This window comes from Drosophila arizonae, chromosome 2, assembly GCF_054131065.1.
Source record: "Drosophila arizonae isolate 15081-1271.41 chromosome 2, UAZ_ARI_1.0, whole genome shotgun sequence".
Classification (NCBI taxonomy): Eukaryota; Metazoa; Arthropoda; class Insecta; order Diptera; family Drosophilidae; genus Drosophila; species Drosophila arizonae.
The window spans coordinates 29949286-29975092 of NC_142922.1; the positions used below are offsets into that span (position 1 = coordinate 29949286).

The following is a 25807-nucleotide window of genomic DNA, read 5'->3' on the forward strand; positions in this document are numbered from 1 at the left end:
TATAATAGACAGTTGACGTCACGGAAAAAATGGAATTTCTTTTAAATATTTGCTGTATTTTACGGGGTAATATACATACATATAGATATATATATTTCGTATTTCTGTCAAATTACGTATGCGGTAATACTTTTATCTCATCCAAAATGTTGCCAAAAAATAAAAAGAAAGGAACCAAGACAAACAGACGAAAATAAAGTATTTTATGATGGGTGCTTTCCCTGTGAGTTATAGGGTGAACTGTTCTAATCTATTGCTGATAAAGTGAAAGTCAAGTAATGTTAGAAATGCAATTATTCATGACTCGCCTGAAAATAAAAAATAAGAAAAATGAAAACAAAAAAGCGAAAATACGGAAAATACAGAAATATAAAAATAAAACGGACATGGAACCCCAAATTTAATGGAACATGCGCCAATAAACACAAATAGGGGGTAGAGCAATGGAAAAATGTCGAGTCGTGTCCATTAGTTGGTTTGTTGTCTCTGTGTCTGGCGTTTCTTCGACGGGAGGATGGCAATGCCCGTCGCGTCGTTTGTCTGTCAGCGTTAGCTGCTTGATGAACTATTAATTTCTCTTTGCTGCCGCTCAAATTTATTTTGAACAAATGCGGCACGTGTGGCGGGAACATAATTTCGAAAACGCCAGCTGAGAACACATTCATAACACTTTTAAATATAATAAAGAAAATGTTTGTTTGCCCCAGTGACAAATTTTGTTGTTTACAGCAACGATGCCTTACTAATTAATCATACATGCAGTTAAGTCAAGAAGGGCTAGAGATGGGTGCAGAGAATAGAGATGTGGTAGCACATTGATTACATGCTATCGGAACTAATGAAATGAACGGATCGAAGTTGCAATTAAGCAGAGAAAGAAGAGATGGCATATCGATCGATTACTAGCTATCGCAACAGAGCTAAACGATACTTGAATTTAAGCACGGCAGTAAAAAAGCGTAGTTAATGCGTAATTTGGAAGACATTTTATGTTTAGCTATAAACAAATGTCGTTGAAGCTGCATAGAATTGTATTTGTCTGATTACAAAATGTCATTTTAGGCTAATTAAAGTTAAAATGGATTTCGGCTTATGTGCTTGCCGCATTCTTAGGCCAAATCCATTCCTCGACGACTAAGGACTGACCGAATTGCAAAGTTTGCCATGTGCCCTGCCGCAATAATACATAATTGGTAGGCGTCTGGCGGCCGGCAGCTCAAATAGACAACGACAGGTGGTCGCCTGCAGTGAGCTAATGAGGAAGAGAGAACGAGAGTGAGAGAGAAACAGAGAGAGGGATGAGCATGCTGATCAGCGCAGGTTGCCCATTCTCTTGTCCGCTGCTGCTGCTGGTGGTGCTGTTGGGAAGCTTGTGGTGCCAATGGCGAGGCGCGGAGCATGTCCATTAGCTGATTTAATGAAATCGTAAATCAAATGAACGGATTGCTAAAAATAGCCGCGCGCGTATTTTATGTTTTTTGAAGTGGAACTTATGCCACAGCAATGAGAGTACAACAACGCCTAACAATAGATGAAACGTGGATGATTGTGCCAAAAGCAAGCCCAGTCTCCGATAGCATGCACGTACATATACACACATATATATGTATATATGATAGTGTGCATATTTACATATATCAGCTTCTATATCTGCATCCGTATGCGCCTTCTATCTGTGCCTAATGATGAGCACATGTAATGTTTTGTATTGCAAACTTGGCGTTTTATTTCGACATTTCTTACAATGAATAATGCACACTTCTGCTCGATTTCTTTCTCTTATTTTTGGGCGATTTTGGTTGCATCTTTTGTTGCTGTTGTTGTTTTTATCATTTCGTTCTTGTTTTTGTTTTTGTTTTTGCTGTTGCTTCTGCTTGGCCTATGTATTTGGCAAGAGTGCAACCATTGTCGTAGTCGCCGTCGTTGTCGTCGTCTGTGACTTACAAGGCGTGTCTATCGCGTTGGCCAAGATTTTTGCTTGGCTGGCCGGCGTTACAGTTTTGTGCGTCTCGTCTGTCTTGTCTGTCCCTCAAGATGCCTTTTATTATTACATGTGCATGCATATAGCAGGCGCACGATGATTATGAGCACTGGCTGCACATGTACGAGCGGGCATCTTCATTTAATTAAAACATTCATTTGCTCCACTGTGCTGCAGCCGTCTGGCTTGTTATTTATGCCTGGCGTTTTGCTCTTCAGTCAGCATCTACAGCATCATGATCATGACGATCAGTTTGAACAGCATCCGTGTCCAATCCTAAGCAGCTTCGTTTGTCATGCGAAATACATCCAAGAGACGTCCGATTCTAGACGCCAAATTTTTACCTTCATCATCTTTCATGATTATTTATTGGTGGCATTAGTCAGCATCTATGCACTTTTCTATTGTTGTGACTAATTTTATTTATTTGCTGTAAATCTTATTCAGTTTTATTGCCAACAGGCATTCGCGGCGCACAAAATGTCAAAATAAATTTCACATTTCTACTTACTGTGCCAGCAACTTATCCTTTCCCTTGCCACAGCACACAACTGAGCAACTATGTATGTGCTGCCGAGAGATACCACAGCTCATAGCTTGCACTTGTCAGTGCCCTGAAATTCCTCTTTCGCCATGCCCCATTCCTCGGCACTCACTCTACCGCAGAGCGTGCTGTCGTTATTTGTGGAAATTCTACAAATATTTCGTGGCGAACTGAAACATTGGCAACTGATTAATGATGGAAAAGCCACACCCAGGGGGAGTGGAAATCCTTGTGAAGCCATTCCATCATCGAAAGCTAGTTTCCGGAAACTTCTTTAACTATGAACTTCTTACCGTTGCTGCAGGTATTACCTTAATATATTAAGAAAGAAGTGTCTGACTATAATATTGTTTAAAATCGTGATCAAGGAATTCGTAAATTTTAGTTGGGCTTGCTGATAATTGCACCCAGCTTACTCCTACTGGATAGGTTCAGCATCATATTACAGCTAAAAAGCACAATTTCCATTGACTTTAGCTGACAACTTAACCATACAGAGTTTAAATATGTATTTGAAATATAATAAACTTTCAAAACTTAAAATAAATACATTTTTATAGGGCCCTTTAGTCACTTTATGGAGCAAATTAATACGTAAATCGTGTTACTATTTATGCTTTTCATTCACAACTAAACTCCCTAAATATAATATTTTTACATTTGTGGATTTACCACAAAATTGTCAGCAAATACAAATACATACAAATAATATTTACAGCTACGCATTAAGACAATTGAACGGCGATGATCCGAGTTCCGTGTGATATTAAAAAAAAAAAATAAATGGATTTATAGTTTTGAAATCCATTTCATTTTATAACAACTCATTCTACGGATAATAAATTCACTTTTCCATTGATTAAGACATAAGAAAATAAATAGTAACGGAAATTTAATGCCATTTTATGTATACTGTGCAAAGTCGATTTTCTAAAACATACAAACAGATGAAATTTGTTCTTTTTTGCAAATATGCAAAGCTCTTCATTGGGAGCGCACACAAATAAAACATGAAGCAAATTGAGTGGCGTTTAGGTGAGCTGCCTTGGAAGGAAAGTGGTCCTTTGAGCGCTCAATTTGAAGTGCTGTGCTGATTGCAGGGCATAATGCAGTTATTTGTCATTACTGCTTAAATACGTTTGAAAGCTGCCCCCATTTGTGCTCCGAGCAGGCTATTAACCCAATTCTCCGGCAGCACAAAGCCACATCCAGCTCTCTAGAGCCACTTAGGCATTATGTGCAATAAAAATGTTATTTATAAAAGACAGAGCACATTCACACACACACACACACACACACACACATAAATGTATATGTATGTGTAGATACTCGAGATTAAGTATGTTAGAGAGCTAGGAGCACAGCTAGACAAAAGCATTCGATACTAATTTGTGAATAGCTTTGAATATGTTCAGATAAACGTGTATATAATAAGAGGTGGTCTATGTGAGCTATTAGTCACCCACCCACTCGTGTGGCAATTAGCACCTGGCGTGCGCAGAGCTGTTTTATTGGCTTCATCTTAGAGCACAAAGTTTGGGAATTGTCCATTTGGCAAATAAATACAATCAGCCGATGTCTGACCTATACACACATACATATATAAATAAGCGAACGAGATGAGAGTCAATCAGGCTCGACTGGCGCTTATTTGTTTATGTTCAATGCATGCGAAAGATTTTTAATTGGATTTTGATATGAGAGACGCTCGCCGACTGCCAGCCGCCTGCTGCTAATCGCCTGCCCGCCCGCCGATTTCCAAATATACATACATATATATATAGGTTTCTTTTTTGGCATTTACAAAATATATTTTTAGTATGTGGTCTAACATTGAAAATGTATGTGCACTTGTATGTGTGTGTGTATGTGTGTGATTGCTTTGTGTTTGTGGCATCTAATTTTGTCCATATTTTGGGTACCAGCTGTTGTCGCGGCCTACGGTGCGTATGCGTATTGCGTTTGCTAATGAACACGGCAATTGTTGCTGGCATTGTTATTGCTGTTGTAGTTGTTGTAGTTGTGGCTTGCTAAATTGTTCACGTGAAATAATGCTCAAAAATACAGAACATAACAGACAAAGCAAAAGAACATACATACATACATACATACATACATATGCATGTATATATGAGTATACGGACATAAAATTGTTTTTATGACCTGAAGCTGGCCACAATAGAAAAAAGAAAAATGTGTACATAAATATGTATGTATAAATATATAAACCACATACCGCAATGATATGTATATATGAATATATATTGTACATGCAATGTTATATACATACACACATTATGCTGCTTATCATGGTTACTCATTAGCTAGTACTGCCGTCTTTTCATACACTGAAATTATTAAATACGTCTGCGTGTCAGACCTCATAAACGACATGTCCGCCTGGCCATGTACGTGTTTCCTTCATATGAATGCTTTGATTTAGGGATCCTTAACTTGTTGGTATTACCTTGATACTATCAGACATTGTTATTCAGCAAATCTCATATGTTGTTAGGTACACATACATCTAGTATATACTCCTATACCGTAAGCTAGCAGAGAGCCTTTATGTAGCTGGAAACCTCTTACTTAGATTCCATATAGAGCAATCCCAGCTACAGTTCTATCTGGGATATGAAACGATGCAACATTTCAATGCTATCTCAACATAGATATTAGGGTATCTTCCAGTCGAGTCGTTGGCTCTTCTTTCTGCTGCATCTGTTGTTGATACGTACAATTTTCGACTCCTGCTGCTGTTGCTATTGCTGTTGCTGTTGCTGTTGCTGCTGCTGTTTCGATATCGCCCCTTGGCTCACTTTATTGGCGTGTTTTAGTGGGCGCCTTGCCAAGCATATTCTGAAACAAATTGTCGTCGCGCTCGACAACATTCCGCGTGTTTATGCCTTACTACCATCCTGGCAACGATGCCGACCCAGTGTGACACACTGTGCCAGGGTACCACTGTGCACACACATCTATATATGCATACATATATATAAATACACATACATATATATAGTATGTAGACATGCAAGCTTGTACATATTTTTAATTAAAAAAGCAGCGACCGCACGAGTACGAGCAGATATTCAGATACTTTGGCATGGCCGTCACATTTGGCGCTTCTATCATAGACGCTGCAAATTTGCATGCGATTTGCGAAAGCAAAGTATTTTACACGCTGCACATTCGTGTGTGTGTATGTGTATATGTATATATGTATCGGTTGGTCCATTGCATTATGAATTCGCTGTTCGGCGTTCTACTTGTCTGTGTCTATGGGCTTTATGTTTTCCGATGAGGGTATCTGGCTGCCTGTCTGTCTGTGGAATCATGACATTATCGACTTTTGTTTAGGTTGCATAGTTCCATGCAACGGAAGAAGAGAGGACTTGACCTTTAGCAAAATTAATTTAAAATTATTCTGTTAAAAACATACAAAGTAATTTCAGCTTGTACTAAGTTTGTATATACTTCGGTATATATATATATATATATATATGTAATAAAATTACAGAAATCGTTTCAGTATATACATACATATTTATATGATATATTTAACTGTTGCAGCTTATTTCGCAATTGATTTTAAGTGCTCTACAGTTGGGGCCAACTATATTGATTCTAATTTTTTATTTAAGCAAGTTTTAAGTATTTGAATCGAAATTACACCTAAATTCAAGATACATGAATACAAAACTTAAATTAATTTCAAATCAATTTTATATGCACAAAAATTATAAATAATGCAACAAAAGAAAAGAAACTTAGCCCGATTATCAATTTATCTATTAATAATTTGATTAATAATAAGGAATCTAACCATTCTTTCCGAAGCTTTTTATCTTGCTGAGAAATAATTTCGTACTTTAAAGTAAAAGAAACGAGCCTAGTTCATGAGATAACCATATCAAGACAATGGGAATGGAATCAGCTTCGTTTCTTTTTTGTTACACATGCTGTACTTTGATGTAAATAAAAAGCAATTTCCAAATTTAATTTATCAAAAGGCCATAAAACCAGTTTGGAAACTGAATTCCAGAGCAGCCAGTAAATTAGAATAGGTTATACCGCACGGGGCTTAGCTCCTGCAGAATGAAATGTGGCATCAAGGCATAATCATTTCCATAATATATAGTAATACTTGGCTATAAAGACCTTTTAGAAATGTTTACATTTTCATTTATCGAATTTCTGAATTTGCTGAACTGCTTCCAAAAAAAAAGCTTTTGCCCTCCCACTCTAAGTTCAACTACTTTTACTTCGGAGTATTTATTTCTTAAACCAAAATTTCTTGGTAATTTTCAAAAGAGGTTTAGCGGGGTGGTACTTGCAGTTATGAAAGACTTCTCAGACAGAAAAACATATATGTATTTATATACATATATACATATGTATATGATTTTATTTACTTTTAAATGTAAGTTACGGAAGTATAGGAATATTATGGATATCAGATTCAGATAAACAATAAAACAGTAACAGTAATTAAGCAAACTATTTATTTAGCAAACATATGTACGTTTATAGACTCATAGTTAAAGCAAAAGACACTTTGATGTCTGCAGTTTAAATTGTAATTAGAAACAGCTTTCGTCACACATGCTTAGATACGTACAGCACTTTGATTATAGTGTATATTCATTTGCCTTTTGCGAAGCGCGTTTCAAATGTTGGCAAATATTCTCTCAGTTTTGTTTATCTATTTTCATTGCGACATACCAATAGATGAGGTGGGCGAGGGAAGAGCGGGAGGGGGTATGGGCGAGACGGATGAAAAATACTTGAATTAATATAAAAATAAAGCTGAAGAGCTTGCCACAAAATAACTAAGGTAAAAATATATACAGCCAAAGACAATTGTGTGCAAAAATAAATGATGAGAGACAGAGACAACTGAGAAATTACAGATGAAAATTGAAAAGCCAAAAGCGAATACCGATGAGAATACAAATTAAATACATAATTTAAAAAAAAACTTTCGTTTTCTCACAAAAAAAAAAAAGAAGACGAAATGTGAATTTCACGCTTTAAGGATTGAAATGTTGAATAGTTTAATTAACTAATAAAAAACACCAAGCTCATGTGCTCAGTCATACACGCTACAAACTCAGCCAATCAGTCCATCAGTCATTCAGCCAGCCCCTCAATCAGCCAGTCCAAGTCAGTCAGTCAGTCAATCATTAAATCAGCTCAGCTCCCCGCTCCCCATTCTCTACCTCTACCACATATATCCAAGCTCATTTGGTATCCTTTCTATAAGAATTTATCGACTTCTCATACATTTCGATTGCGCCAGCCTTTGTCTTCTCGTGTATTTTGGCCATGTGCATGTGTTTGTGTTCTTTGTTTTTGTTCATTTCTCTTTAACAATTTGTGTACTGCGATCATGTTATTTATGTTTTTCTGTTTAGATTTATGCGCACATTTTTATGCATCAAGTATTGAGTTGATTTGATTCTTGATTTGAAATTGGATTTTGCTTTTCTGTTCAATTCAATTCAATGTCGCTGACATGCGATGCAGCGATCAATGACAAAAAAAAAAAAAAAGAAGAAAAAAAAAAACAAAACAAAACCGAAATCGAATATGTTCTATCATACAAACCTTTTTGCAGATTTTTGATTTTGTATCCCCATCATCACCACCACCACCACTACAACAACAACAACAACAACAAAAAGAACAATAAGAACAAGAACAAGCACCACCACCAACAACTACAACAACAACAACAACAGGTAGAAAAAGAACAAGCACATCAACTGCGTCAAGTGCGACGATGGCTGCCATAAATACGGTAAGTACGCGCAAAGCAACGCCAACAACAACAAGAAACAACAGCAAAAGCAACAGCAACTGCAACAACAACAACAACAGCAATAATAAGCCCGTTTGTGTGCAATCATTCATAAGGCACAATAAATTAAGCACACACACATACAGTTACACATAGCTGACTGTGTGAGTGTGTGTGTGTAGTCGTACGTATTTATGTCTACGTCTGGCGAATTGCAACACAAATAACATTTATTTATATAATCGACTTGGTCAACATTGCGTATGCGTAATATCACGCATACGCCAAGAAAACTCACACACACGCATACATGCACACACATGCTCACATGCGCACTGCATAAATAATCATCAAGAGGCAATAAAATATTTAAAATTAAAGCTAATCAAATATTAGAATCATAAAATTACGTATACGCCGTGTCAGACACGCTCGAAAGGCTGAGCGGGCTCCAAAGCACACATAAATTCAACAGCTGAAAGGCAAATTCATAAACATTTGCCAATTCAAATAAACATAAAGAGTTCAGCAGTCTTCCGACTTGGACTTGGTTGATGAATTGCTTATGCTTATTGACGCCGACGCCGCTGACGAGGAAGCCATTCTAGTAACAGTTGGGAGCGGTCGGTGCCGGGCCGGGGCCGGGGGTGTGCCCAAACATGTGTTTCGGCTCATTTTACTAATAAGCAAGACCCGATGACAAATTGCCGCCCAAAGTATTCAATTTGATGTTGACATTTTATGAATATCTCAGCCGGTATCTGAATCTGGAGGGAAATGCGCCTGTAAGACAACTGCTAAAATATCAGACCTCGATATGGGGGCAGCCAAGCAGCGTTCACACCTTGCGCTCGCGCTCGGCTTTTTGATTCCTGTTGCCTCCACGTTTTGGACGCCAGTTTCGACTTGTTGAAGGTCTTTCTTTCTTTTCTGCTTTGGAATGACATTGACAGCTGATTGACATATGAATCACGCTGTAAAAATATACACAGACGCATCACACTCATGCGGCATGGCACAGCACAGGTGGCGATGCTGCCACCTCGTGTCGTAACAGGATGTGCCGTCATGTTTGGCGGCTGGTGGCATTTGTTGTATCGCCTGTCTGCCAGTGCTGTGAGAGAAAGATAGCGGGAGAGAGAGACAGAGAGAGAGAGAGACAGGTGGAGAGAGTGTGTAGAGGTAGAGACATGCTGGTCGAGACTTTTGTTTTGTTATTTTTTACCAGTTTATACAATCTCATAAACTTTTGAGCCCTGCCAAACGATAATAAATTATTCATAAATTCGGTTAGCCAAAGTTCTCGACTACAAGATACCCTGCGCGCCTTATGCATATAAATAATAATATGTATATAAATATAAGTGTTCATATAAATAAATATTAATAATTAATTTAACATTCAATCAATTATTTTGTAAAAAAAAATATACAACAAATACAAAAATAATACTAATACAATAATAACAATTGATGAATATTTTATAAAATATATATATATTTACAAAATAATAGCAAATTATCAATTTAAAAAAATAAACTAATAAATTAAGTAACGAAATTTAACATTCAATTACATATAAAAATACTCAAAATTATAATCAATTATTAAAAAAATTTATATATATAAAATAAATCCATTTGGCATTAAATGACATTTAATATTAAAAAAAAAAAAATTTACAAAAATTTAGTACAAAATTAAATAAATAGATAATATAAGGCTAGCCCAAGTCGCATAGGAATTCTAGCGAAAAACAAATCTAAAAAATAAATTGATTTATTTTGAATACGCTTAAGACAGTTTAAGTGTTGTATTGAATGAGGAGTCGATAATAAAAGAGCTGGCGAATTCTGAAGAAAAATCAATAAACACGTATCAATTTTTTACTAAAAAGAATAAATTCACTCAACTATTTAAAAGAAAATAAAAGCTAAATAAAACAATAATAAACCTTGGCATAGACTTTCCACATATATCTGATATATTATTTATAAACAGTATAAAGCTTAATAAAAATAACTTAATATTCTAATCGGTATGCAAAGCTATGCTAGTTCCATTTATTGAATGAAAGAGTGTGTGTGTGTGTGAATGTTGACTCACAATATTTCCGAATAATTAGTGTTTGAATCAGAAACCAATTAAAATCGCTCTCACCTGGCCAACTTTCTATGGAATACTGAAACAATTTAAAATAAACTAAGCACTAACATAACACATAACACATAACTCACAGACAGCGGAGGCAGCAAAGACATTTGGGCCACATGAGCATTTGGGCTCTTGGGCAATTTGGGCATTTTGGGGATTTTGGCCACTTGTGGCTGCTGACCAGATCGAGGCAACTTTTCATTTTCATTTTCAGTTCTTGTTGCGCTGTTTATTTTCAACGCAAACTGAACAATAAAAGTTCAGTTTATTTATGCAATGCGAATTTTTATGTGCTCGAAGCTAACTAATTTATGAGAATGTCTTCGTTTTAGCTCTCGCTGTGGCTAGCGTCGCCGACACTTTCTGGATATTTATGTCCAATTGTTTTGTTTATCTGCTCTTGTTTTTGCGGTTACGGACAATTGCGGCGCACATTAATTGGGCATTCGCTGCGGCTTATAAAATTTTAATTAGCCAATGCCTGCATTCGAATATACATATATGACCCAGTGAAGCTAGAACAAGTCTTTGAAGATTCCAATATAAATGAACCTGTTCATCTACCGAAATACATTTAAGATGCAGTATTATGGGCCAGGTAAATATATTGTTGTAGTTCAGGCACTTGCTTGACTTCCGCACACCAAATGAGATGCATTTAAATGCAATTAATTATGGCTCGCATCTTTCATTGGGCGACAGTTGGCGAGAATTATCAATAATCTAAAATAATCCCGTCTGACAGCAGCAGAAGACGTTCGCGTATTGCTTTTTGGCAGCCACTTAGAGCGTAGCCCGCGACCTGAGACATTGTCTTGCGTATTGCTGTCTCGCTTTAACGACTGCTCTTATTCAGTCACACGGGACACAAATACACGCGCACACACGCGGCTATATGCATACATATGTGTTGGGCGAGGTGTAGTCATAATTAAGCAGCTTTTAGCCTTTGCCCCTCTCTGTTCTGTGTGCCCGCAGGTACCTAAGAGCATACACCTGCCTTTGACGAATCTGAGCGCATCGCGCGTGCTGATGTGCAACGCATCTGTGGGCAGCGAGGGTTCCGTAACACTGCAACTCAGAGATGCGAATGCTTTGGAGACAGCCGCCAGCAGCACAACAACAACGACAGCAACAACAACAACTGCAGCAACAGCAGCCACATCGTCATCAGGCCAGGCCAGCCAAGCGAATGCGTCGGGACTAACGTCAGCATTAGAGAATGCGTTGACTATCGGCTATCCGGATCCGGACATGTTAGCAGATGTCTTGGGCACCATACAGACGGCCTGTAAGTGAGTTTTGTATATCCAATCTGCTTGTTGACTAAACGTTTATCTTGTATTTGCAGCTCTTAAGAACAAACAAAGCAACAACAGCATCAGCAACAGCAACAGCAACAGCAACAGCAATAGCAACTGCAACAGCAGCAAGCGAACCATCAATGGTAGCAGCAACCGCAGCAGCTGCACCACTGCCCCAACAATCTTGAACAACACGATAGGAGCGTCGAGCTCTGGCATTCGCCTGAACAGTCCCAATAGGATAACGATAACGCGACGCAGCGCCAGCAACAAGATTAGCGTGCAGACTGTGAGCGCCTCCACGAATACGACCATCAGCAGCATCGGTGGCAGCAAGACCAACTACATTAAGAACTGTCTAATACGCAGCAGCAGCTGTAGCAACACGGCCACCAATGTCACGACGCTGGCACAGATTATGAGCAACAGCAGCACCAGCAGCGCCGCCAGTTTACTCAGTCAGCACAACAACAATAGCAACTGCAGCAACAGCAGCAATTTCAGCAACGCCTCGTCCGTGGGCAGCAGCATTAGCATTAGCAGCACCACCAGCAGCAGCACCACCAGCAATCACAGCAACAGCAACAGCAACAGCAACGACAGCAACAGCAGCAGCGGCCACAGTCTAAGTTTCAAGAGCAACGGCCGACATGTTGCCAGCATAGTGACAACAGCAGCATCCACTAACACCACTGCAACTGGCATTGGCATAATCACTGTCGACCCCGCGCCCCGAAAGAGCCGACCCAAGCTATCCTCGCCCACGCGCCACGGCCCCCAACAGTGTCAGGTGTGTGTTTCTGATTCTATACTAAAGTTTAGTCATTCACTTAAAGTCACCTATGTGTGTCTATGACGAGCTGTTTTTATAATCCATACCATAGCAACAAATATTCGCATATTTTATTTATATGTATATATTTGTATTTGGTACTAGTGTATACTAAATGTATATTTTTTTTCAACAGGAAAACAAACAGCCAATTAATTATGTCCATCTCGTTAGCGAGCATTAAGCTTTTATATATTTATATTGTTTTTTCTGTTTACTCATCCTAATGCTAATATTTGTAGATCTTTAAACACAGTTATAAATCCTTTCATACTAGATGCGCCTTTGTCGAAATTTCTAAATCAAATAAACGTGCAATTTAATATCGTGCAGCATTATAACGAATCGATAATTATCGATATTATAACTTGCTTTTATGAATGTAAACCATTTCGTTGCTTCTGAAGCTATATACTTATCATTTCTGATAAATACATACTAGGCATTCTTGTCTGATATACTCATTCACTAAATCAACGAGACCATATAAACGCAAATCATTCCGCCGCTATTGAAGCAAGAGTCTTGAAATATTCAGCAAACTCGTGGATTTTCACGTTTAAAAACTGCCTAATACGGATACGCTTCTTCTGATATGTCAAAACCCCTTTCCTTTGAATGCTAGAGCCTTGGAATATGCTTACATAGGTATACTCGTGACGACCGCTCTATATCTAAATGATATTAAATTAAATATGGCTGCTATATCTAAGCCAAGCGGGTACGCTTCAAATCGATAAGGCGTTTATCTCAAAGCTTCAAATGCTGATAACTGAACTATAATGGGATTATTATTATTATTATTTTGGTGCAGTTTCTCCCACTTGTGTGATAGATCTTTATGTGTGGAATACCTTAATTAATAATTATATATCATTTTGAAGTGAGCTCAGAATATATTTCAAGTTAGATATTTGGGATTTTATAATGTAATATGATCAAAAGTAGAAGGATTTTTGATCAATAATAAGCAATCAGTTAGAAATAATTAGTAAACAATTAGTAATCTCAAGACATTTTATGATATGAGACCTAGAAGATAATTTGGTGCTTTGTATGAATCTATTAAAATGTATTATATGAATATTATTATATATAATGTTACTATCCCAGCAACCACAAATTTGTTGAGTAAAATTTCACAAAGATTCAATAGGCCTGCTTAAACTACGAGTTTTCCACTCATCTCTGGTATATGCCTAATATGAAGGAAATATTTATAATTTAATGCTCATAATCCCCGGTCTTCATCTAACATTGACATAGCTGAGAAGATTAATGGCGCTGTCAAATGAGGTCTTACTCAGGCGACGCCAGCCTCTGTCTCGATCTATTTTATGAGCACAGGCGTAATCAACGTATGTTCTATTACTCATACGCAGCGTGGCACATGAGCACTTCCAAAAAGTCCGTGCGGGCAGCCGTAACGCTTTCATTAATGTGGACGGCACTAATTACATATAATTTTCTTTTTAATAGATTTGCAGCAAGATCTTTGGAAATGCCTCGGCACTAGCCAAGCACAAACTGACGCACAGCGACGAACGGAAATACATCTGTGCGCTCTGCTCGAAGGCATTCAAGCGGCAAGATCACTTGTGAGTTAATGAAGCGCCACATTGATCCACTGAGCCACTAATCCACTGATCTGATTCTCCACTAACCCACACAGAAACGGACACATGATGACGCATCGGAACAAGAAGCCCTACGAGTGCAAGGCGGAGGGCTGTGGCAAGTCCTATTGCGATGCTCGATCCCTTCGCCGGCACTCGGAGAATCACCACGGGGGCGCGGCCACTCCCAACAACAACTCACTCTCGCCGACGACCAGCACCAACTGCGGCAACGTGAGCAGCGGCAGCAGTAGCAGCAGCAGCGTGGGCGTGGCCACCAACTCGCTCAGCCTGTCGCCGGCCACGGCGAGCGGCGATGCCAGCTCCCCGGACGGGGCCACCTGTATTCGCACCTACATTTCCACAGGCAGCACCGTGGTGGACGCAGCCACTGGCATTGCGCTCTCCGACGAGCAGATCAAGGCCATGAATCTGCCCATTAAAACTGGGGTCACACTGCTCTCGCCCACCACTTCGACATCGTCGAACGCATCGTCCACAGCCTCCTCCTCGTGCTCCACATCGGGCAGCAGCGCCAGTGGCAACGGCAACGCCAGTGGCAGCTCTAACGGGAATTCTGTGGTCGCCGGCTCACCCACAATTACGCTCAGCGATGGCACCACGCTCGAGGGCGATGGATTGACGCGCGAGCAACTGGATCTCATCAGCAAGATCATGCAGCAGACCAAGCAGACCAGCGCCCAGGTCACGGTCTCCTCCCCCACCAGCGTCAGCTCCTACAAGATCAATACGGAGACAACGCCAGTCTCCTCGCGCCCACGCACCTGGAACATGCAATTGGTAAGCATCTGCGTGGACGAGCTGAACCTGATATGAGCATGATATATTCATGATCAATTCCCACTTTCAGCTCAATAATGCACAGAATGTGACTGTAACTGTGGAGGATGGCACCGAGCTGGCTGGCTCGGCGTCAGGCTCACCCGACGAGGTCAAGGACGATGAGCTGAGCCAGCAGCTGGTGGCCGCCATTAATCCGCATCTGCTGAACATCGTCAAGATCGACAAGCCGGTCGAGTGCAATCTGTGCCATCGCAAGTTCAAGAATATACCCGCCCTCAATGGGCACATGCGCCTGCATGGCGGGTACTTCAAGAAGGATCCGGAAACGAAGCGCAGTGAGAAGAAGGACTCGAATGGGCCCCCGCTGCAGACAGCCAGCATAGGAGTGCGCGCTCTGATCGAGGAGAAAATCATCAGCAAGCGGAAGGACATAACTAAGGTAAACCAATGATAAACCCTAGAAATGCAATCAATATTAATGCCCCTCTCATAGGGCGCCTTTGTGGTGCCTGCACCACCGAGCACCTCGTGCAGCAGCGGCAGCGTTGGCGTCTGCAGCAGCAACAGCAACACGCTGCGACGCTCGATCAGTGACCTGGAGAGCTTTCTCAACCCCAAGTGCAGCAGCACCAGCCTGAGCCAGGCGCTATCCACCAGCAGCAGCACCACCACGGCGGTGCTGCCCGCAGCAACCACAATCAAGAGCAGCAACGGGCTAAGCATACAGCAGATTGGCCTGCCGCAGAGCATCGAGATCTTCAGCGGAGGTCACAGGCAGCCAAAGACTCTCAGCTTGGGCAGTGGTGCCAACACCATCACCATAACCACCAACAATGTGCCTACCACAACCACGATGAGCGCCCTGACGGCACTGAAGGGCGGCGGCACCATCAACGGCCTCTCCAGCAACGTGGACCCCAAGGACTCGACATTGATTGAGCTGCTCAAGCGGGGCACGCGCATCGCCGTCGCCTCCAAGAAGACACACATGCAGTCGCAGAACGGCACGAATCTCCTGCTGAGCAATGTGACGGGCACGGAGCTGACTACGATTGGCAGCACTCTCCAGACCACCGGGCGACAGATAATAACCAACAACAACCGCACCGTCATCATACCCTCGGATGTGCATGTGGTGTCCACCAAGAGCAAGCTCGTCTCCAGCCAGGCCATTACGGCTAGCGACAGCAGCAACATCAACAGCAGCAACAGCAGCAACAATAGCGGCAGCAGCAATGCCACGTGCTCCTCCAGCAGCATCTCGTTGCCGGACGGCACTCCGCTCTCAGTGGCCATTGCGAACAGCCAGGAGAATCTGGGAGTCAGTGAGGCCAGCAGCATTACGAGCGGAGGCGGTGTTTACACAGTGACCTACACGAGCGATGCGGATGCATCGGACCTCTTCGACGACGCGGAGGTGTACAATGTCTCGGATACGGAAATGCTGCTCCAAACGGTGGACACTATGGAACTGCTCAATGATGAGGAGGATGGGGTGAACAAGACGGAACATTCCGATGACTTTTCGCTGCTCAGCGAGGCCGGCGAGGCGGTGCACACGCAGCTGGTCAAGACGGAGCCGGGACTAACCAGCACAACGAGCAGCGTCAACAAGACGACGCCATTGCCCACCTTCCAGCAATTCCATTCCAAGGAGATCATCATGCAGAATAGCTCGCAGATTCAGGCCATCGCCAACATGCGCAACGGGAGCAATCTCGGCGTGCTCTCCTCACCCTTACATTCGCCAATAGCCTATCCGACGCCGCCGTCCAGCCACGAGAATATGGCACAGTCCTCACCCTTCATAGAGGATGCTGCGGCTCAGTTTGTGGACGCCAGTCACACGTTCTTCGGCGACAAGACAGACTTCTCGCACGTCTACTTCAAGACAGACGACGGCGACTCCCTGCAGCAGCTCACCGAGAACGACAACGAGAAGATACTCAAGCTGAAGACGGTGCTGGAGGAGAGCAGCTTCGACCCGTCCATTAAAGTGGAGGATCTGCTGAGTGGCACCGAGGATGATGCTGAGTGCGACCTGCGCGAGTTTGCCGAGACGAATCTGTCGTTCCTGGACGAGGATCAGGAGTTCCTGAATGACTCACGCAACGCCACCTCCCCGCTGTCCGAGTCCTTCTTCACCAGCGGCATTGGCTCGGCCGAGGATGTTAAGCAGGTGCTGCGCGAGGTGCTGCCCGAGGAGAATATCCAGCTGCAGCTGAGCAGCGAGCAGCAGGGCGAGAACATCATTGATCTTTACTACTTGCCCGGCCTCGGCCTGCAGTCCCAAATGATGCCCAACTCCGATGATCCGCTGCTGTCCTCATCGCCCCGCGAGTTCGGTCAGCAGCGCCAGGTGCTGCACGCAGCAACAGCAGCAACTACTACGAACGTGCAGCCCATTGAGCAATTGCAGTCGACGACTGCGCTTTACGACCAGCAGCAACAGCAACAGCAGCAGCAGCAGCAACAGCAACAGCAACAGCAACAACAACTGCAGCTGCAATTGCAAATGCAGCAGCAGCAGCAGCAGGAACAGCAACAGGATCAGCAGCAACCACAAGAGCAGCAACAGCAGCAAATGGAGAGTCAGCAGCAACAATTGCAACTGACACAGCTGCCAGCAATTCAAAGCGAGCAACAGCAACAGCAGCAGACTGATTTTGTGCTGACCAACTTCTCGCCCATGAACTGTCAAGCTCAGTATTTGGATGCCAATCAACAGCAGCAGCAGCAGCAGCAGCAGTCGATGATGTTGCAGCCCTTGAATAGCCTGCTGCAGCCGATGCTCTATGGCAACAATGGGGCTGGCAGCAACAAGTCCGCATTTAGCACGGCTCAGGCGACTGCACTGGATGCGAGCCTGCTCTTTGCCTGCGACGACTCCAAGAGCAACTGCAGCAAGCCCATGCTGCCCGCTTTGCCCGCAGCAATTCCGACCGTCGTCACTGCTGCCTCGAGTGTGGCCAATCTGCAGCCGTTGTCCAATCAAACGAATTCCATACTGAAGCGGCGCCTGCGCTCCAATGGGGCGCAGGATGTGCACAAGTTCTCGAAATTCCACACACTCTCGCCGCACCGCTCCAAGCTGCGCAAGCCGTCGCGGACCCACTACACGCCTGCCCCAATACTCAATCCGGATCGCAAGGGCACCGGACTCTACTGCAATGTGCGCAAGCAGCTCGGCCAGGGCATGTTCGATGTGTTCGACGATGACTTTGGGGATCCCGTGGGCTTGGTGGACTTCTGCGATGAGTCCAAGGTGAACCTCGGCTCCACCTATCAAGCGCAGATCCCAGCCTGCAAGGCGCCAGAGGAGTCCCTCAAAGAGCCCATGTGCGCCGACCTCATGTGGGACCCCAGCGTCCAGCTGGACGATAAGATACTGATGCGTTACATCGATCTCAGCAAGTCATCGGCCGTGCCCATGGGCAGCCATTCCGAAGAGGTGGCTCTACAGACGCTGCTCGACGCCAAGGGCAACTCGGCGGCAGCGGTGCTCGCACTACTGCAGATGCAGTCCAGCGCATTCCAGATGAAGTGGACTGCCTACGAGCTGGAGCAATTTCTACGCGGCCTCGAGAAACACGGCAAGGACTTTGGCAAAATCGCGGGCGAGGTGAGATTAACGGAAATTATTATGAAAAACAATTTTGCTCAGCTCATATCATATCATATCATATTTAGTATTAAAGTAGTCTGATATTGATATTGCGTATATCTACTCTGCTTGTTATGAAAGGTTTTGATCTTGAGGCATTAGGAAATCACAGGAAGAGATATGCAGTAAATCAACTTTTCGAGCTCTAGCTGCAAAATTTTAGAAATTGTTTGTTTTTTCCGGTTTTTCATACTCCCAAAAGGCATTTCAATATAATTTTTGGCAAATCAATAGATAATAATAATAGCTTCCTCGTTAATCCGAACAGTAAAACTGGTGAATATTACAAAATATACATAAGTATTGATACGAACACTACAAACACATCCGACAATTTTCTTTGAGTCTACGAAATTTCTATATATAGATTGAAAACCCACGAAAAATAATCTTCTAATTTGTTTGATAGAAAGGATTACCGAAATTTTAGGCTATGGGATTTAAAATTGTAAATATCTATCATTTGCTTTTTCCAACTAACTGGATAGGAACTAACGCATCATAAAATAACATGACTACAATGACTCTACTGTACGAATGAAATATCAAATTAATTATATAGATACTCGGAAACTAGATAAACCTTATTTATAGCTTTCAAAAACTTTCTATTTATTCCTGAAATGGCAAAAGATCTTTGGTCTATTCACAGTAAAGCATGAATTGTGTACAAAATCAGCTTAGAGGATCTTTAAGTCGGACAGTCCCGACTATTGCAATTTCAGTTAATATGACCATCATTCAGAGAGATTATGTACATGTCTTACAGCTTCACACAAAGACTTCTGGCGAATGCGTGCAAATGTATTACTTTTGGAAGAAACTCTGTGTGGATTACAAGGTGTCGCATTTGAAAATGGAGCCAGTTCCTGCGACCGTTCCGACGGTAGAGCAGAAGCCCTACGTATGCGAGATTGCCGACTGCTCGGCGGTAAGTAGTGTTCAGAGAGTGGGTAGACCTGTTCAGGTCACGCTGTGCCATCCCGATTCCCTGTTGCGCTATTTAGTACCCACATACACACGTGTCTACCAAATACCCCCACAACTCACTCCGGTTCATTTTTACTTTCTTTCTTGTACATAATGCCGCTTTCTCTGCGTTCCATGACCAAAATGTAGAGCTTCAGTTCTAAGGCGGCGCTGCATGGTCATGTTCGCATACACGCTTACGGTAGAAATGCCAGCAACAATAATAGCAACAACAACAGCAACAACAACAGCCACAACAACAGCAATAGCAACAACAACCAGCATGCCACGGCAACTAGTGCCAACAACAACCATAATTCCAGCAACAACAACAACACCAATAGCAGCAACGCATGCACTCCCCTGACTAGCAGCAGTCAACAGACTAGCAACAATGCAACAACAACCATAACGCACACTAATGGCCATAACAGCACCACCGCGAACAACAACAACAATATGAACAACAACAGCAACAGCATCGCTGGCATTTCCACAAACCCAACGATGCTCTCAGTGGCAAGCACAGCATTAGCAACAGCTGCAGCATCAGCCGCAACAGCAGCTGTTGCCGGCGCAGCAACAGCAACGGCATCGACAGCAATGAAAGACAGTAGCAACGGCAACAATTCCAATATGCCCAAGGACAGTGAATTTCCCTGCAAGGTGTGCGGCAAGTAAGATTCCCCCAAGAAACTATCCAACAACAATTCGTAAAATACTAAAAAAAATACCAAATTGTCAAGCTCATAAGAGAATCTTAAAATTTATTGAGAATTTTGAATTTCGCAAGCATATTGAGCGATTTGAGTGCCCGTATTGAGTTAAGACCGTAAAGCACGCTATATCGTAACCGTACCGTAACTTTCGTCTCAAAAGATATTCATTCGATTGAGTGCGAAGTCTGGCTTGTTTCTAGCTAGAATTTATTCTGTTCATTTCTCATTTTAACATTTTGAACGTCATTTTGTTTTCTATTCGAATATGATTTTCAATAATTTTCTGCTGTTCTTCACATTTTTTCGTACCTATTTCTGCCTACTCGATTTGCTTTGTAGACTCTTTTATAGTTGAGTTTCGTGTATACAAGTCTTATTTTTGTGGCGTTTAGTTTAGCGTTCAATCATTAAGCGATAATAATTGTTGTTATTGTTGTTGTATTGTATTTTGTTGTTCCATGATGCCAAAACCAAACCAAAACGAATAAAATATATATACAATATATATTGAAATCGAAACCATCAAATCAATAAATGATCCAATAAATTGCAATTTTAAAGCGAAGAGTCACAACTCGCAAATAGGCGTTACTGAAATCAGCTCCTCACAGACTCTCAGCCAAGGGGTCAACTCGAGCCGGCCGATCTCTGGGTAAGTAAGTGAATTTGGCTTATCATTTTCCGTTTTCACTTTGCGTTTCATTCATTTGATTTGTTTTCTGTCTCGAACCTCTTTGTTCTCTGATTTTAATGTACTAACCTCAATTGGTTATGATACTACTCGAAATGTAGCGCGCTATGTGCCCTTTGCATTTCATCTATTGTACATACATATAACTCGAATGCCCCATTTACCGTTTCTGGGGCAATTCGTTCATCGACTTTTTAAACAATTTCTAAATGTGAAAATCTTTCATAATATGACGGAGCTTGCTTTATGCGTGATCCTGAACCCGATCCTGATCCCGGTCCTGGTCCTCAGCAACCAATTGGCTAACGAATTGATCGAAATTCAAACCGTTTAGAGATCACAACTGAAGAATCGCCGCAATCGTCTACATTATTCAATAACATTTCAGCGCACATTTCTTTTCAACTTTTCGTTCTCTTACAACAACAACTGTATTTATTAATTTTTCTGTTTTACGTTCGAACAACTACCAAGCAAAACTCTGTACTCTCCATAGTAACTAATAACAACAAAGCAATTTATCTACACACAAGGCTAAGTAACTTTCAAAACAAAAGAAATGAAAAAACTAAAAAACAAAAATTGATCGATCTTTGCATGAATCACCGCAATATCTATATGCATAATTATAAATATATATATACCTATTTATGTGTGCATGTCGCTTAGATACCAACTACTTATACTCTGCTATATCTGTGCTCAATTCTCCATCTAAATGTTTTAATAGCCTGTACGAAAAGTATGCATTTTAGTTAGTTGGATCCTGTTCACATCGGACTCTAATGAAAACGCACTTTCTTTTCTCTCTCTCTCTCTCACTCTGCCAGAGTCTTCAATAAGGTGAAGAGCCGCAGCGCCCATATGAAAACGCATCGAGTACAAGAAGCGGAACAACTATCCAATTCCAAACAGCAATCATCCACACTTGTTGTTGCTGTCGCCACAACAGCAGCATCCGCAGCAGCAGCAGCAACATCCGCAGCAGCAACAGCAATGGCCACAGCAACATCCTAGACTAACTATGGACAGCCAGCCACAGGAAGGCCTCAGCATCGATTGACAATCGCGTTAAGCAAGCAGCAAGCATTGTTTACAACTTTTAGAATATAATTAAATTAATCGATACTCGATCGGATGGATCCGAGTTCAATGTGTATAGTTAAGTAAATGAATATCGTAATTTCGATGTATTCAAAAGTTAAAGGCATTTTTCTCATTTTCACGCTCTCTTCCTATCTAACTACCTACCCAACAATCTATCTATCTATCTATAAATCTAACTATCTTTCTATCTAGCTGACTACAACACACAAATCAGAGTCTTAGTTTAATTTGTATATACATACATATATAAATATATAAATATTTATATAACTAATATTGAAGCAAGTTCAAATTGAATTGTTATTAACTATTACTGTAGGCAAATGCAATATTTGTGTTACAAACAACAAAACTTTACTATACCTACCGTATTTTTATAGTAGGCGTTTTTCTCTCGACTCTCGACTCTCGACTCGACTCTAGTTTTAAATTCTAAGCCTAAATCAATCACGTTGAGTAAATCTAGTAGCGCGTACGTAACTGTTAACTAAATGTTTTTCTACTTAACAACTAGTTGCATCCCATTTCACAGTTACTTTACGATACATGTTTAGTCCGTAAGAGCTCCGATATATGTCGATGAGCATATATACCGATATATATATACATATATGAATCACTAACACTACAAATGATTGTTGTTTTAGGTTATAAGCTACCGTTCAAACAAATTTCAAGCGTTTAAACTTAATCTTTTATTGTACTTACACACCTAGAAACTATTGTAGAACATTTTGCTGCATCAGAGGCGAAAGCAAAAGCAAATGAAAAATCTAGTGAAATCAAGTGATATTGAGTGAGATCAAAAACGATTTTAGCTAAAGAGAAATAAACAAAGTGAAACTCAAATTGAAACATTTTAACTTTTAACAAGAAGCTGTATATAGAAACTACACGGTACATGCATATAAGTAGATAAATTTATATATATACATATTGTAAATATATACTGAATTCTAAAATTAAGTATTTAAATAGTAAATATTACTATTATTATTATTTAAATGTTTCTCCAAAAATGAATAAAAGACATAATGTTTATTAAACCAATCAAACACACACACGAACATACACAGACAAACTAACACACACACGAACACTCATTCACCTCGAGGCAAAAAACTTAAAGTTGTTTTCGTTTAGCCCCAGAGAATAACAATACATATATATATTAGCATACATATAACGTTTTAATAGATATATAATAGTAATTAATAATATGTGTATGTATGTATATGTATATGTACATGGTACAAACAGTAAATCTGCCATTAAAATGAACAACAACAGCAACAACAACAAGAATCACACGTTTTCCATTTGGAGAGTGAGCGAATGTACTACAACAAATAGATCAATTGAGTGTACGCAATAAATGTTTACGAGGCCAGTGGTATATTATGACGTAAATAAGTATAATATATATACTAATATATATATATGTATAATGTAATCTAATTTAACTGTAATTAAAAACCCAAATGTATTTAGAGCTACAACAACTCAATACCCACACACACACATACACACACACACAAACACGGCCAAGCAAAGAAAAAACTTGTAGCAATTTTTAAGGTTGTAATTTGCTTATTGTCTACATCAGCTACGATTAGTGTAAATAAGTATTAAAAATAATTAATCCAGTCCTGAACTTCAATACTCAAACGAACGCGACTGCAGGATGTGGGATATAGTTATAGGATAATGCAATATTTATAGAGGCGCCGATCCGGTGCCGAAATAATGTTTTGCTGCCTGCGCTGTAAAAGTTGAATCCTTCTTTTCTTTTCCTACAAATAGATGGCATACGCATAGCCCTTAGTTATATATCGTTCGTTAGAGATTTCTGAGTGTATAAGTACGCATTGCTAGTAGACACATTTATTCAATATTTAGCCAAATAGTTGCATAAGTAGAAACTTGTAAGCGACAGCTAAAGCAAACCCACCACAAAGTATCTTCAAACAGTTTGTTGTGGGCCTCGGAAGCCGCTTAAAGACTCTTCTCAGCCAGTTACACTATTTTTATACATACATACAATATATGTATATATATGTTAGCAAAGCAAAGCAATCTTGTATACACAGACAAACAATAGAAAATCTAATTTCAGCTGATCAACTTTTGTTGTATGCATTTTCTTAACAGATTCAACACTCGACTCAGTTTCCCTTTCGTTTTCCACATAATACTTTTTATGTTCGCATGGAAGAATGAGAAAATATTTAAAGTATATGCCTTCAAAGCTTAGATCTTAAGTCTTCAATCGTATGCTTATACAAAAGGAATATACCATAAATAACAAATATGAACTTTAGCTGTATTATTTAGGTAACATTAGACATGTAATCGGTACTTTGTTGCTTTATCAAAAAAAAGTTTCCTACAGATTAAAAAAAAAAAAAAAAAAAAAAAAAAAAAAAAAAAAAAAAAAATGAAGACAAAAGCCATATTTCAAATAAGAAACGAGTTGAATAATAATAATATTAAGCTAGGCTGTAATTTCTATGTCGAAGTGGCGAATTTATCTCTCGATTACTTATTGTTTCATCATCGATCATAAACATATATTATTTAGTTGTATGTTTCACCTTTTTGCACTTTCTATTGATTAAATTTGTTATTTCAATGTGATTTGGGTGCATTTTTATTTTTTAATTACTCGAAACGCAAACAAAGTAGATATGACAATCTGTGAAATGTATTCTCTGCTATATTCACTTTCTTTTTATTTTGAAAAAAAAAAACACAAAAATATATATATAAATACAAAGCAAAGCAAACCAAAAACTGCAATCTCAGCGGCGCCAGCAGCACTTTTTTCGAATACTCTGCGTTGTGATTGTTCATTAAGTGTATAAGAATGTATAATAACTATTTATGCAGTACACAGATATCCATATTCGATTACTGTGTATATGTCAACTATATAAGATCTGTATATAGACATCATGGATCTGCACGTCACAGACTTATTTTTAGCTCAACAACTCAACAACTCGAAAGCTCAAACTCAACAAGTGAATAAACAATATGAAACTCGGATTAGTTAAGATTCAAGTCTACTAATTGAGAAGTGTGTGTATAACAACTATACGACACTACTTACATATGTACAGATATCAATTTATAACAATAATTTTACTATACAAATTACATGCATGACGCAAAGCTTCTTATATGGAGTTTACCATAGGCGCAGGTATCTAAAAACCAGGAAAAAAAATGAAAACTTTGAAAAAATCTTTCTTTATTGATAAACGATTGATAATAGCTCTTAGACATATCAATTTAATTTAAACTACAAACAAAATAAAATAAAAACATAAGTGAAACATTCAATATATATATACAAATATATATATAGAAAACAGACACAGATAAGATTATGTACATTTCTATGGATGTATTCCTGTTTAGCTCATAAGTCAAATAGAAAAGTTTTAGGCTAAATGCCAGGAATGCAAATATATAGAATATATATATAAAACTTCATGGGGCAAACGAGAAAATGGGCTTGACGATGATCCATGAATAATCGAGTAGCATTCAGAGGATATAGCCAAAAACATTCGCCCAAAACTTGGACAACTCAGCCATATTAACATAAAAAGT

The 25807-nt window shown here is 40.2% G+C and overlaps 1 protein-coding gene across 14 annotated transcripts in view; it reads left to right on the plus strand.

Annotated features, from left to right (window-relative positions):
• LOC108614097 (uncharacterized) overlaps positions 1 to 24638 on the plus strand; it is a 33190-nt gene extending 8552 nt beyond the window's left edge. For 2 of the 14 annotated variants that reach the window (XM_089469776.1, XM_089469769.1), the window contains exons 3-12: positions 8146 to 8328; positions 11462 to 11774; positions 11835 to 12577; positions 14099 to 14217; positions 14292 to 15036; positions 15107 to 15478; positions 15533 to 18661; positions 19473 to 19634; positions 19823 to 20349; positions 21913 to 24638. In XM_089469776.1, coding sequence (XP_089325902.1) covers positions 8311 to 8328; positions 11462 to 11774; positions 11835 to 12577; positions 14099 to 14217; positions 14292 to 15036; positions 15107 to 15478; positions 15533 to 18661; positions 19473 to 19634; positions 19823 to 20349; positions 21913 to 22099 — 6315 coding nt within the window. In that variant the 5' untranslated portion in view covers positions 8146 to 8310 and the 3' untranslated portion in view covers positions 22100 to 24638. Of the gene's footprint in view, positions 1 to 8145; positions 8329 to 10815; positions 11082 to 11461; positions 11775 to 11834; positions 12578 to 14098; positions 14218 to 14291; positions 15037 to 15106; positions 15479 to 15532; positions 18662 to 19472; positions 19635 to 19822; positions 20350 to 20952; positions 21048 to 21556; positions 21621 to 21912 lie in introns of all 14 variants that reach the window. The other 12 variants (XM_089469785.1, XM_018008033.2, XR_016270241.1 and 9 more) reach the window with 11 other exon arrangements.
• The last annotated feature ends 1169 nt before the right edge of the window (positions 24639 to 25807 follow it).